Source organism: Equus caballus, chromosome 8 (genome assembly GCF_041296265.1).
Source record: "Equus caballus isolate H_3958 breed thoroughbred chromosome 8, TB-T2T, whole genome shotgun sequence".
In the NCBI taxonomy this organism is placed as follows: domain Eukaryota; kingdom Metazoa; phylum Chordata; class Mammalia; order Perissodactyla; family Equidae; genus Equus; species Equus caballus.
Window position 1 is genome coordinate 101,944,321 of NC_091691.1, and position 15,157 is coordinate 101,959,477.

A 15,157-nucleotide genomic window follows, 5' to 3' on the forward strand; every position below is an offset into this window, starting at 1 on the left:
AATCTTCCCTTCATTAGATAACCTGTGGTTATCCTAATACATTGCTTCTGCCTAATTTTGTAGTTTAGATTTTAATACCCCCATTTTTCTTCAGAAAGTTTTAGTGCCTTGTCTTCCGTGTCTTAGCAAGTGAGCATGTGGTTGGTGATGGCAATGAGGTGCTGGAAGCTTCCTTGCTTGGCTCCCGACCCCACAAAGCAACTGACCCTAGAAAATGCCAGCTGTCACAGAAACCCCTTTAAATTCTGACAGTCATGACATACTTAAAAGCACGGCCACGAGACCTGACGCGAGGAGATGAAGCGTGTCTGTAGAGGGAGCTCTGAGAGCCTGTCTCAGATGAGCTGTAATTGTGACACAACAGAGGAAGCACTGGGACTTGAGCATGCTGTTGGCACTGGCACAGGAGCATCCTTGAAATAGAAGCTTCCTCTTTGCTACAGTGACATTTAATAATTTAAGAAAACTGGCGGACATCATTCTGAACCCTCCCTCCCTGGCTTTCATGGGCACGTGACTTTAACTTCAGCCCAGTACAGTCCATTTTCTTAAATTCACTGTCACATTTTTTTCTATTTTTATAGCCTGGATAGTGTAGAAATGGTGGTTTGGTGTTTTGGTTTTTTTAATCTTAGGACTTGCTTGACCTTATTTTGAGGATAAAATAACATTTCCTGCTGGTTTCTAGGAAATTGTTCGTCGTCTCTCTTTGCATTTTCCCCTTTGTTCTAAAATGAGCAGAGCCAAACGGATGGTCTCTGTGAACATTGGTGGTTTTGTTGACAAAAGGAAGTAGGTGTTAGCTTTCAACAAGAGGAAACATAAGCACGATTGGTCACTCAGCCTGGCTCAGCTAGCAGATATTTGATTTAGTAAACAAAGCCTGATAAGCATAAGTAGGTACTATTGACAAGACCTGGTGTTTTTTCATAAGTAAAATACTCTCTGTTTGTATGTATTTGTTTGTTTACCTATTCCAAGAGTCAGGAATCTGATTCAGTACTGAAAAGGTGAATTCAAACTGACTTTCCTCATCTGGGCCCTATAAAATTCATTTCAGAGTTGTTCAGCCACATCAACAGCAGATGTTTGGTGAAGAGCTGCCAGATAATCAAGATGGAGAGCAGCCTGGTCCTTCTAGAAGAAAGCGACAGCCCAGCATGTCAGAGACAATGCCGCTGTACACACTGTGTAAGGAGGATTTAGAGAGTATGGACAAAGAGGTGAGACACCTGGCGTGCCAGGATGCGGTGCCCACAGACAGTGGCCATCGTCCTGGTGGCCGGCACCACTAGAACTTGTGTGCACCCGCGCATCCCAGGTAGAGCTGAAATTCTGTGCTCACGCACTGGTGTGTGTGGTTCTGGACTAGCACTTTTGTTTTTACTAAGAGATTTGCAACAATATTAAGTGATGTATCGGCAACATTTACCAATAAGAACACTTTTAAAAGTCAGGTTTGTGGTTCCATTGGTGGGGCCAACCGAGCGATTTTGTACCTCCCCTCTCTCCTCCCCAACCCGAAGGACACGTGACAACCTCTGAAATGGTCAATAATAAGGGAGTGCTCCTGGCATTCAGGGGGCCAGGGATGCTGCTGAACAGTCTGCAGTGCGTAGGACAGCCCCCCACAATGTCAGCAGTGCTAAGGGGGAGAAACTCTACATCACTGCCTTCTCGGGTGAACACACAGATTTTTAAAACACACACAAGTTACAACTGGCAATTTATTGTGGTATCTTGTTATTACACCATTAAATAGTTTTAGGCAATGTACGTGGAATTTGTGTTTTCTCAAATGCTTAATTGTGGGACTAATGATACTAGGAGCCTGAATCCATTTTGAGTCGAAGATTAACTACAGTGGGGATTTTCATTAGGACCAAAACCCTTCTAAACTACAAATAATCCTGTAAGTCAGTATTGTCATCTGTCTCCTCGTTCATCTTTAAAGACAACAGAAGCTTACATGTCGCCCTGTCCTTAGTCCCACTTGTCCCGTGTCCTGTGGGGCCCTCCCCCTAGGCCCTGTATGCCCCTCGCCTCCTGTCACCAGCCAGGCCCTTGAGGAAGGGGCACGCCTGTGGGGTTTGTAGGTGGTTTATATGTCGTTCTTGGGCTGACTGTTCTGTGAAAGGACCCCTGTAGAAACCACATCACTCATCTTGAGTCCTCATAGCTCCTCTTGGAGTTCCCAGCCAGGCCCCTGCTTAGGACGGAAGCTGTCCTCCTTCCCTCACGTCTTCGTTCTAGAGACAGATAACCAGCCACAGCTGCTCACCCATTTGGTGCTACTGTGTGGTTAGAAAGCGGTTTTCATGGGGAATGCTGGGGAGAGCACTTAAGTAGGAAAAGCAGCATTTCGGTTTATTTTCAGCAATAGCCAAAAAAATGTGAATGGGTATATTCAATGTACAATCTTGCTGGCAACTCAGATTATCATCTTCAGGGAACAGTTTGTCTTGTGAAGACCCTGTTTTCACATGTGGCAAATTCCTCTATTTACCGTTTTTTCTCTTTTTGAGCACTTAGCTGGTATGCATGCTGTTTTTTGTCTGGTAAAAATGTTTTCTCTAAAGCAATTTCCTCACTGTTACTTCTTTATCTCTAAGCCCAGACTCCTTGCTCTAGGATATTTCTTCCTCCTCCTAGGGCAAGCTACCGCCTAGGGGGCCCTGGGAAGTGATGACAGCAGGTGCCTCACCTCTCCTCCTGGCCGCCCATCCAGCCCACAGTCAGTTATGGCGGTTGTGTTTACTGCTGCAGCCCGTACAGACAGCGCCCAGTCAACTTGAAAGCAAACTCGCCTGTCTTTTCTCCTCAGAATGAGGGAGCAGTCAGAAGAATTGCAGTTTGGGATGTGCACGCTATGGCGGACTGCAGGAAAACCCAGAGAACACAGGACGAGCTGCTTTTATAGGGAAAGGGGGAGGGAGGGGCTGTTCTAGAGCAAGGTCCGTTAGGGAGAGGAACAGCTCCTCATTGGCTAGGCTGCAGCACTCCTCATTGCCTGGGCCATGGCGCTTCATTGGCTGGGCTGTTGCCAGGTAGGACAGCCCAGATTTCTCTCAGGTAGGGAGGGAAATCTTCCTTCGGTGGTATAGTACAATCTTCCTGTCCGAGGTGCAAACTGTGATAGGGCATGAGAGCTCCCCTCCAGGCCTTCCAGCTTAGTTAAGGTTTCTCTTATTACTTTCCACGTTTTCCCCTTTTGATCAAGGTCTTCCTCTGAGAGCATCACTGATGAACAGTCAGGTTCTCTGCACATGGTGGTCTTGTCCCCTGGTGCCAGGAAGGACCTTTCCTGGTTCTCGTGCCCCATTTTGGAGGGAGGGTGCATAGTGGTTAGAAACCATTTAAGCCACATTTGAGTAACAAGGAGGGTTAGGAGGGAGAACTCTCAGGCATTTTTCATTAAAGTCTGTATTTCTCCAAGGTCGTAGGCATTGGAGCTCATGTCAAAGTGCTGAGCTAACGTCACCTTACTGGGTACATCATTTTTACACAAGTTCGACTGGCAGTAGATATAGAACTTCACAACAAGTGTACAGAGTAAGGTTAAGAGCACTGCTATAGGCCCAGTCTGCAGGATGGTTCTAAACCAGGAGCCCAGACCTGAAGGTGCCAGCTGGACAAATCAAGACACTGGATTGTCAGGTGATATGTGTCTGCTCTCTAATCTTACATAACTGGGTTTCTACTTCCCCAGAGGCATTTAGGCATGTGCACCAGGAGGTTTTCACCACTGCACAGACACCTTCCTGCTCAGCAAGTAGATCATCAAGGGCCGTACAATTATCCAAAACTACCTTGGCCAATGAAATGAGTTAAGCGACCATTCCTGAGCTGAAATTGCGTTGACTCTAGAGTCAGCCAACCCTTCCAGAGTCAGGGAGAGGTTCCTCATCATTTGTTTGTTGGCACTCACTGCAATCCACAAGAGGAGCTCTTCCCACGGACGCAAATTCAGAGTCACAAATGCCTCCTAGGAGTTCTTGTTTGGGGCAGTGATGGAGATTAAATGTGTGAGACCAATGAGAGGTCTCTGGTTGGTCATGCAGAGAGAACAGGGCAGTGAATGTGGCAAGGGCACATCATCCTTGTATTCTCCAGCTGTCAAGGCACAAGTTTCCCAAGCATAAAGTCCATTACTGACACCACCACAGATGAAGATGTAACCAGGGGATGTGCATAAGGCCCCCGCATAAGTGACATCATCTGTAGACCCGTTCATCAGCATAGAGGCATTAGCATTACATAACCTACACTCAGGTGCTATGTTGTTACACACCAAGAGGCTGCCTAAATACATGGGTAGATCAAAAAATTTACAAATGGGTGCCGGCCCCGTGGCCAGGTGGTTAAGTTCGTGTGCTCCACTGCAGGCGGCCCAGTGTTTCATCAGTTTGAATCCTGGGCACGGACATGGCACCGCTCATCGAGCCACGCTGAGGCAGCATCCCACATGCCACAACTAGAAGGACCCACAACTAAGAATATACAACTATGTACCTGGGGGCTTTGGGGAGAAAAAAGGAAAAAAATGAAAATTTACAAATGGCCTGGGTTACATTGGTGGCCCCACATAATTTTTCATACAAATATTCAGAAGATCTTGTCGCCCCCCCCCCCCCCCCGAAGTCTGGGTCAAATTAAAGCAAAGAACAAGTGTAGCTGGGCTTAGCTCCCTGACTCAGTAAAATGGGCCAGCAGATCAATTTAGACAAACAACAGCATCTGGAATCCCAGTGAAATTGCTTATAGGGTGAACTAAGGAGTCATTAGTGTTTTGGACAGATGGAGGTTTCTGACAGCAAATCCAGCAATCAGAGAAGTTTCCCCCTTTCGAAAGGGACTGGGAAATGCAAACAAGGACATTGTCCTTCCAGGAAAGGGAGGGAGAGAATAATGTAAGAAACCACAGTGGGAAGAGGGTATACAGGCCTGGTCTGGTCATCTTGGGAAAGCTGTCTGCCTCAGGTGTCAGCTGCTTCTCTTCTTAGTCAGTTTGATTTGGAGATCTCCAGTGTTTGTACAAGACCAGATGTTGGGTAGAGGCTTCTTGAGCTCTGAGATGAGTACCCAAGGCTCAAGTCCCTGAAGCTTGGCTGCCCTCTGCATAGTGAGAAGGGCCTATTACAGTCCCTTCTGAGGAAATTTCAAGGGAGTGACATTGGAAATATCAGTTTGGAGTATTGTAGCTAAGCGTTTAAGGAAACTGGAAGAATTTAGGATCCAGTCCAGTTTACAGATATAACAAAACCTTAAGGACAATTAATAAGTAGAATTTAATATCTACAGAAGTGCAAACATAATTCCTTTCTCCACAATAACCGCCATTTTTTAAATAAAGATAATCATAGTAAAACCAACTTGTTTGTATTAAACTTGGCCTGATTATGTATATAAAATGCAGCAAAAATAGTGATTGACCATATGAACTGTTTTTTAAGATTGCTATGCTGAAACCTTGTAAGTAAGGTACTAGGCCAGTTTTTCAAGTAGTTCCTTAAAGCTGTCTGGCCGTATCTGAGTCTGCGTAAGTCTTTCTTGAGTATAACATTCTAGTCAAAGCCTTGGTAATGTAGCCAATGTTTCCAATTGTGTTTTGTTACAAGGAGAACAGACCTTCCCTGAGCGCCCATGCAGATACGTACATTGTCATGAAAAGAGTATTCTTGAAAAGAGTACTCAAGAGTTTCCGAGTTCAGGAGGGATCAGGTAGAGAGAAAAAGTAAATGTTTCAACACTTATTGCAAAGAAACCCTTTACCAAACATAGATGGCTTAAAGGAGAGGAGAATAGGGGTCCTTGAAATCTGGCACACAGAACGTTAATCTGTCTTTCACTTGAGTTCCAGAAACTCACTCCCACTTCGGTGTTATGGTCTCTTAAAGTCATCAAAACCTGTATTCCAGAGGACTTGTCAACTTTTTTATGAATCTCTTTGAAAATGAAACATATCTGTAAAAGCATAAGAGTTAAACAGTAACGATCTATAACTGACAAAAGACTTTTTTTTAAAAAAAAGGCAATGGGTAAAATAGAATTCATAAAATTTGGGTGTTTTTGTGACATACATTTTAGATACTAACTAGAATTACAGGCAATAACATTATATTAGGACATATCAGATTTTTAGGAATTTTATATAATTTCTATAACATTTTTCAGTAACACCCATACAGTATAACCTAAAAAAGTTTATTATTGCTTATTTGACCATGCTTCTCATGTAATTAGTAAGCCTAATTAGTGTAATTTCTCTCATAAGGAGAGGGAATAAATATTTTGAGATGTCCCAGGTGCCCTCTGCAAGATGCCAAAATTACATCCTGGTTAGAAAAATGTCATTTAGAATTTCAGTATTTGGGGAAGCTTGTCAAAAATATCAAAAGTTTTGGATGCTTGACCAAAAAGGATCACAGATCATTATGAGATAATACTGAAGTAGCTATATGACTAAAGTAACAGTAACAAGTTTCAAAGACAAATGCAAAATGTTACATGGTTGTAAGCAAAACTTAACTCTTTGAATGTTAAGAAGACTCAGTTCTCTTAAGTAATTAAAGACCTGATAGAAACAACACAGGAAAATATTTTGATAAACACAAAATCTGTTTTCTAGACATATTGCTTAAAGGTAAAGAAGCTTTCACCAGCAGACCAATAGCCCAAGAAACCTTGTCCTTTAAACAGAAAAGAAAGCCAAGTTTTGATTATGCATCAGCTTATTTTGATGTTAAAATTCATTCATTCCAGTCTTAGCCAGCCCTGACTGCTCAAATTTCTTCTCCCTCAACAGAATGCATTCCATTCCTCATACCTTCTTTTAATGAAACACACAGCCTACTTTCCTTGCATACAGAGATGTTTCCCTTTTATGTCTAGTAGCTTTAGTTACATATACTAGAATTTTTAACCTTTAGAATCCCCAGTTCTTCGTAAAAACTAAGTAAGCAGTTGTGAACTATATTAGCATTTGCAGCTTGGTGAACTTCAAATACCTTTTATAGGGCCAGCCCCATGGCGTAATGGTTGAATTCCGCACGTTCCACTTTGGTGGCCCGGGTTCACATGTTCAGATCCTGGGCGCGAACCTAGGCTACTCGTCAGCCATACTGTGGCAGCAACCTGCATATAAAGTGGAGGAAGATTGACACAGATAGGTCTATCTTCCTCAGCAAAAAAGAAAGAAAGAAAAAGAAAAATACCTGTTATAAATTTCTAGAAATATGTGCTGTTTTTTTTAGAGAAGATTTCTCAGTGTGGCATAAAACATGTTCAGTAATAGATTCAGATATGCTTAGTTTCTCTACAATAGGAAGCCAAAAGTTAGAGAAACTTATATTCAGTAATTAATGTTTTAGTATTTTATCTTGTTTGGAAAATGATTTGGGTATTCAGTTATTTAGTTTAACTTTGTATAAACTTTGATCTTATTTATTTTAATTACTTGCTTTTAATAATCATGCTTGGATTAGAAGTTAAATAGCCAACCATCCTCATAAGTTACTTTCTTGCTGATAAATTTTGTAAGAGACAGCGTGAGCCCTAGTAGATTGACTAGTAAATCCAGGCAGAGAAAAAAGCTGCACATTTGCTTTACACCCAGTACTAACAACTCTGAAGACATACCTGTTTTTATTTACACCAACAACCTTAAGTTAGTTTCTCTTCACTGAAGATTAGTCATAGATCAGTGAATCTAGAAAGCATTTAAGTTAGTTTCTGTTATGTTTTTGAGATTTAGGAATGCTTAATTTATATGCATTTAATTTCAAGCCAATTTAGTAGATCTTTTTACAAATCAATTCTAGCAATACTATCTGGAGGTAGAAAAATATCTCATCTCTATAATGAACATACGTAGACACAGACAGACATGAGCAGAAATCTCGTAGCTTTCATTTTAAAACATTTAGCCCTGTCTCAAGTACAAAACCCAAGAATAGTTGAATGCAAACTATATTTCTGACAGATGGACTGAGGTGAGGTTACTTGTTCAGATGGCCAAAGTCTTTTACTAAACATTTCTTTTTGCATCTTGTAACGACCCTTTTAGAACTGTTTGTGGGGTCATTTTGTCTAATATCACAAGTCTAGAATGATTGTTATTTAAATTTTTCCTTCTAGTTGTTTGCTCCAGTTAACTTAGAAATAGTAGTCAGGGCTTCAGCCTTTGAATCCTCAGAGGGTCTCATTTTAAAGGGGCAGCTTTTCCCAGAGGGGAAGAGAGGAAGGTAGTGTCTGGGGCAGAGCCTGGGCACAGGGTGGCTGCTGGGGTGGGTCTGAGACAAAGGACTCTGGAAGACAGACGGGACAGCACCTGAGACAGAGAAGGGGAGGAGAACACAAGGCCTCAGAAGCCACTTTGTTTCTCCTCCGTTTTTCAGTTGTTTTGGCTAATTTAGACAAGGTTTCTTGTAGTGAGTTGATTTTAGAGCTTCGTGCGTATCCAGAAGCCCCAGGCACCAAAGAAAATAGACACACCATTCATTTTGCTTGACTTTAGAGCCACAGTCTTTCAATTGGGTTTTAAGAAAAGTGAGTTTGGGGAGTTGACAGTTCCCCAGAGTGGCCATCGTAACTCCGGACTGCTTTTGGTCTGTGTGGGCCACTTAGTTAAAAATGCACAGGTAACGGGCCCCAAAGTTCTTAAACATAAACCTGGCCAGGGTCCCTGAAGGAGGGTTTCCCCTCAGAACGTTTAGATGAGTAGGATCCCATTTCTGAAATTTCCTCTGAAAACCCAAGAAAGTTGCTGGATTCCTAGCCCTGATCCCTGAGGGAATCTGAAAACAAAAGAAAAACCGGATTCTCTGCAGCCCCAGCCCGAAAAGGAACCATGCGCAAACAGAACAACCGAGTACTCGCCAAGGACAACGCCTTGAAGCGGGAGGACAAAGTCCCTCCCTCTGGAGGACACAGCCTCCCCCGATCCCGAATAAAGTCAGATCTCAGAATGCAAGGGAGCAGAGCTCCAAGTCCCAGAGGAGACCCAGCAAACTGGAAGCAGGCGGCAGCCTGCAGACACGACCAGTGCAGGGGCTCCTTGCAGGCACCTTGCTCGATTCTGGGGGTCGCTGTCTCTGTGTCGCCTCCTGGACCCCACTTTTCTGGCACCATATACGTCAACTTAAAAAGCAAATTCCTCTGTTATTTTATCCTCAAAACAAGTCTATCCAGAAACAGCCCAAATAATTGCAACTCAGGATGTGAGTGCCGTGCACACCACAGGCACGTCCAGAGCACACAGGAGGAGCTGCTCTTACAGAGAAAAGGGGGAGAGGCAGAGCTGTCCTCAAGGAAAGTCCATCAGGGAGAGGAGCAGCTCAGGGCGGCAGCAGCTCCTCATTGGCTGGGCCGCGGCGCTTCTCGTTGGCCGGGCTGTTGCAGGTGGGGTGGAGGTCTCCCCTCGCCAGTAAAGTAGTTGCGCTTCTTGTTGCTGTCAACGTGGATGTGATGGGGCTGAGAGCTCCCCTACAGGCCTTCCCATCTCCGGTTTCGTTAGGGTTTCTTTTACTAATTTCCACTAGTGAGAACAATTTTAACACTTGTTTGATCCATATCGGAGAAGATGAAACATTAATGTGAAATAAAGTGTTAAATGCAACTTCTAGTCACTCTGAAACATAATCTTTGCTTCAGAAATAAAAATTAGCCTTAAGACCTTAGATTTGGTTCTTCAGGAGCAAGAAACATTGAAAGAGAGAGAAATCCTGGACTTTGGGATCCAGCGGGCACTGCGCTGTTGTTTCATAAATGGAGTGAGAATAGGGGTTTTGTGTTCAGTAACGCTAAGGAGTTCAGCCTCATTCTTGGTGATGTCGAGGCCAGAGAGAAACTGCTCTGGTGTCCGGCACTGACAGCGTGGGCGTCAGGTGACCTGGGAGGTGGGAGGGTGTGGTCAGTGCTTTCTGTGGAGCCCGAGCTGACCCTCTACCCCCCGCTTCTCTTTGGGGGCTCCTGGGTCTTGGGGCACCATGGCCATCTGCATTTCCCCTGCGTGGCATGGCAGGTGAGGGCTGCAGGGGCTTAGAATTTGGAAGCTGAGAAGAGTTGGGAGGGGAACGTGCCTGGGAGGGGCAGTAGATGCCGTGTCCCATGGTCTGCAGCTCTGCCTGGAGCTGACCTGGGCTGTCATCCCCAAGGCCGCAGGAGATAGCTCCCCATGGAGTCACAGCTGGCAGCCAAGACCAGAGAGGCGTCTGCATCTCCTTGAAATTCAGTAAAACACGACAATTTCGTGCTGCTCGAGATGGGCGCACCTGGGCCCTGAGCCTCCTGGCGGCCTCAAAGAGGATGGTTGGCCAGCTCACAGTGCAGGGGTAGCACGTGGTCTCAGAGCAGCTTCCTCAGTGTACCCGGTCACGCCAGGTTTACACAAGGGACGTCCTGTACTGACTGCAGGCCAGCAGCCTCATCATAGGAGGACCCAGCTCTATCCTTCACGAGTCTGTGCCCTCAAGGAGGTGGAGACCCCGAGGTGTCAGGAGATGCTGTGGGTGTGCAACAGGCACATCTGCGATTTGTCTCTGTTGGTCAGCCTCACGGGCCCCTTGTAAAACGCACCCGTGCCCAGAGAGTCCTGGAGAGTCTCCCAAGCAGTCTCACCTAAGGGGCTGGGAGACACACGGACCCCTGGACAGCCGATTTAAACAGGTCAGGCTTCCCCTGCATCACTCTGTTCCTGAAAGCGCTCACTCATCCTGAGCCGTGCTCTGTGAGGTCTTAAAAGTGAAGTCTGAATTCTTCCTTCCACTTCCTCGAGTCCTGCAAGGCGTCTGCACTCACACCACGAGCTTTTGACAGGTAGGAAGGAATTAATACAAATCATGATAAAACAGAGGAAATGTGAACAGATCAAGTGCTCACCCCACATGCAGCTTTCACTGCACCTTGATCTAAGGGCAGTGACTGAGTCCTGCCGGCCCTCGTCTTCACTGAGAATAGAAGGAAAGAAAGAGCTTTAAGCGCATAGGTAAATACTGAAATAAGTTGTAGGAGAGAATCCCAGAAGGCCTCTTGAAAGCTGGCATGGGTCATAAAGGACAGCTCTGCGTCCCCGCTGGAGCGTCAGTGTGTTTTGTTTTCTAAAGAGATTCTTGTTCTTTGGAGATAATTCAGAATAGATTGCTTTTTCAGCTTCATTCTGATTTCTGTGGAAATTTGTATACGTTGGAGACTTAACTTAGATGGCCTCCTTGTTGTGTGTTCTCTCTTGATTTATTGCAAATTATCTTTCAGTTGAATGGCAAAACTTTTTTGCATGATTTCCTTCTGTGGACTGTCTGCTGAAAACGTTTATTTTAAAAATGGTTAAGTTCTAGGAATCCTAAAACCCACCTCAGGTCACCCGGCATGGTTTTGTACGGTTATGACGCAGTGTTACTTGTTTCAGTAAATGGGGGTTCTAGGAAATGTGATTGAAAAACTTGACCTTGATCACCTGTGCCCTGTCCTGAGGCCCCTGTGCTCACCTGTGCCCTGTACTGAGATCCCCAAGCCCACTGTGCCCTGTCCTGGGGCCCGTGTGCTCACCTGCGCCCTGTACTGAGGTCCCCAAGCCCACCATGCCCTGTCCTGAGGCCCGTGTGCTCACCTGTGCCCTGTACTGAGGTCCCCAAGCCCACCATGCCCTATCCTGAGGCCCCTGTGCTCAACCTGTGCACTATCCTGAGGTCCCCAGCTCACCTGTACCATGTCCTGAGGTCCCCACGCTCACCTTTGCCATGTTCTGAAGGTCTCGTGCTCACATGGGGTCTGTGTGAGGTGCCCACTTTCACCTGTGCTGTGTCCTGAGGTCCCCACGCTCACCTGTGCCATGTTCTGAGGTCTCGTGCTCACATGGGGTCTGTGTGAGGTCCCCACGCTCACCTGTGCCATGTTCTGCGGTCTCATGCTCACATGTGGTCTCTGTGAGGTCCCCACGCTCACCTTTGGGATAACCCTGAGTCTGTTGTAGTTGTATCTTAATCTACCAGCGGGGGCACCTCAGACAGGCTATGATCAGCGTTGACAGGTGACAGATTTACAGAGTGCTTGCCTGGGGTAAACTGAGACCACATCCCGTGCCTCCATGACCAAGATGTCCCGAAGCACATGAATCCGCCTTCAGGCCCAGGCACCTCTCCCAGCCGCCCCTGGCAGCCCCTGTCCCCTTCATTTCCGTCCTTGCATCCTCACCCGAGTTCTCTTAATGCAGCTCTGCTCCTGTCACCAGAAGGCCCATTGCATCGTAACCGGCAGCCTGCCCCAAGCTATGTGTTTATTGAGACCACCATTGTCCTTGCAGCGCATCAGGCAGCGTGCTGGCCTGTAGATCAGCGTCCTTGCAGGCCAGGGTCTGAGACAGAATCTCCTCTTTACTTGTTTCAGAGTCACAGAAGTCTATGCACGTCTAGGGCAATCATCTCTGTTCTTAGTCGTGTTGTTGCCAAAGGGTTATACTTTGTGTATTGTGGTTCACACAGAGAAGGGCTTTTTGCCAAGTAGAAGTTCAGTGATGTGGGCCTTGGCCATGGTTCAGAGGACGCGGTGAGGGTGCCTGTCCCAGCCTCCATGTTCCGGCCTTGTATGTTCGCACCACGGGCAGCAATATCGTTTCAGCACAGTGGCAGCTTCTGTCCTGCGTGAGATTGTGAACTTTGTCTTATAGTGTGGATGTTTGTTTTTGTTGAATTTGTCAGTGTGTTTCGCATCAGTAAGCACTGTTTCTGAGCCGAGCAAGCTTGAGCCTTGTTTTCTGTGTGAGCACATCAGTACATGTCACTAGAGAGAGTGAGGCCTCAGACCCAGATTGCTGCCTCCTGAGCTCAGGGGCGGCTTGGTACCACTAACCAACATCCTAAGTGGTCACGTGACCCCAGGTGGTCAGAGAGTGGATTTACTCTTGAGTAGAGTGGATCTACTCAAGTGGTTTTACTCTTGCTCCGAGACTTCTCGCAGTCCTGGGGGCCGCCAGGTGATGGTGTCAGCTGAGGCTGCCACCTAGCACGCTCTCCCTTTGGCTTTGCAGCCACACTGGGTGTGGGGCTGGTACATCGGGAGATCTTCACTGAGTTGCTTTTCCCACCCCTGACACGGGTCTGCTCTGCGCTGGCGGCAGATCCTGTTTTGTAGTTATTGTAGTCCTAGTGAGATAGGCACATTTTCCATTGGCGTCACGATGTTGAGAGGAAGCAAGTTTATTCCAGAAGTACCAAGGGCCCAGGTCCGGGAGTGGTGGGAGCCAGCGCAGGCCTTCTAGTTTGTGTTCACAAGTCAGGTTGTTATAATGCCTTCATGCTTCTTTGCCCAAATTAGGGTTCTTCTTAGGATTAACGTAGTCTTCCCCTCTAGGTGTGATTTTTTTTACAGGCTGTCATTTCCTGAGGCTGTCTGTCCTGTTGTAATGTTCCGATCGCTGGTGACCAAGTATATCAGCGTGCTTGTGTTGTAAGGCAGATATGCAGGAACAGTGCAGGCAGGCGTGCCCACAGCATTTGCTCAGCGCAATGTTGCCCAGAGGCTGATGAGCAGGTTTTGTGGTGGGACATGGGGTCGTGTGGGAGGGCAGCTGGCGGGGCATGTGTACCCAGGCTGCGCGGAGTGGCCTCCTTGACCGCTAGCAGCCAGGGAAACAAAACAGCAGAAGGGTCTGCCCCGGAAATGAACTCCTGCGGTGGGAGGGGTGAGGGAGATGACAGTTAACGTAACAAACAAGCAGCGCACGTGGTGGGAGGTGGCACATGAGGGGAGTGGGGGGGAAGATGGAGCAGGAGGGCCTGGGGTGGGCGCTGTGGCCCCGCCACGGCAAGCACAGCGGTTAGATTGTTGTCTTTGGCACTTACTGAGCAGCACCCGGCATTTTTGCAGCTCCGCGTGCAGGACGGGTGTCCAGCCCCCAAGCACACTGAGCCTGAGGACGACATCCACGGCCTTTGGGAGTCTCCCTCCTCCGCCCGGCCACCCTTCTCTGCATCCAGCATCGTGATCTGTTTGCCGGACGCACTTGCAAATGCTTGTCTGTCTGACTTCACCCTCTCCTCTCCTCCTCCTGCTTTGTTTTCCTTCTCAGTCTGTCTTTAATGGGCTGTTCCTTAGAAATTGATGCCATTCTTACTCCTTCTGATTATTTTCTTTGTTGATCTGTGTTTAACTGGCCACAAACTAGAACTTGATTGTTGATGTTTGCCCCTTTTTTGAGGTTAAGAAGTTTTTGTGGTGGGATGTGTGGATTTCGTCTCCAAAATAAAAGAAAAGTTCTGCCCTTCAGGTAGAAATATGCAGCAATCTATTCTAAAAGTTAAAAGTTTAATATATTAAAACATAAAATTTGCATTTAGGGTCAGAAAACTACGTGAAGTGTTAGCCCTAAATAATCAAAGATCCAGTTGATGAGGCTCCTGAGAAGCGCGTCGTGATAAGCGGATGAGAGCATCTGGTTGTTGGGAGGAAGAGGGAAGCAGCGCTGGTTTCTGGGCTGGCCAAGGGGGTTGAGCCCACGACAGCGGCCGACATCTCAGACGGAGTGGGAAGGATGGGCAGGACTGAGGAGTCAGCACGGGGTGGTGGAGGGGAGGTGCAGCCGGAAACACCAGCCTGGAGGTGGTTCCCTGGCCTTCTTCCTCTGTCCCTGGCTCTGACCCCCATTTTTTGTTTGGGGGCAGGTTTGTCTCCTTTTCCCCCGGCTCTGCTCTGAGCCAGCCCATCATGCAGCTGTACCACCAAAGAGTATGGGGCCCCTTGTCATTTATTTCTCTTCCCTCTTTGCCCCATGGGCAGCCCTGGCCACACAGAATTGTGCAGCAGCTCAGGGGCTCAGTCTGAGAGAAGGGCACCCCTAACTCTGCGTACGAGCCGACCCAAGCCCCAGGCTCACCCGTGAGAGCACAGACATGGAACACACCCAAAGAACGCGTCAGAGGCCGTCAGACTGACCTGTGATGGAAATCCAAGGGCGTGGGACAGACAGCGTGGCAAATGTCTGTAACTCACGTCAGAATCGACGCAAGGCAAGACAGAACTGCCCCTCTTAACCTAACCAGCTGGGTCACCTGCTAAAACACAAACCCCTGTTCTGCAGAGGTTCTAACAGGATGTAATATTCGAAATGTCCAGGGCACAATCTGGAAGTTACTCAACATACAAAAAGCAGGAAACTGGCAGATAA

At 46.9% G+C, this 15,157-nt stretch overlaps 1 protein-coding gene across 5 annotated transcripts in view; it reads left to right on the top strand.

Moving 5' to 3' along the window:
- The window catches only part of CTDP1 (CTD phosphatase subunit 1), an 83,292-nt gene that overhangs the window by 44,499 nt on the left and 23,636 nt on the right, over positions 1–15,157 (top strand). For 3 of the 5 annotated variants that reach the window (XM_023648028.2, XM_023648029.2, XM_070275878.1), the window contains exon 11: positions 1,061–1,223. The exons of the other annotated variants lie outside the window; for them this stretch is intronic. In XM_023648028.2, the coding sequence (XP_023503796.1) occupies positions 1,061–1,223 (163 nt within the window). The remainder of the gene's footprint in view (positions 1–1,060; positions 1,224–15,157) is intronic. 5 annotated transcript variants of the gene reach the window in all.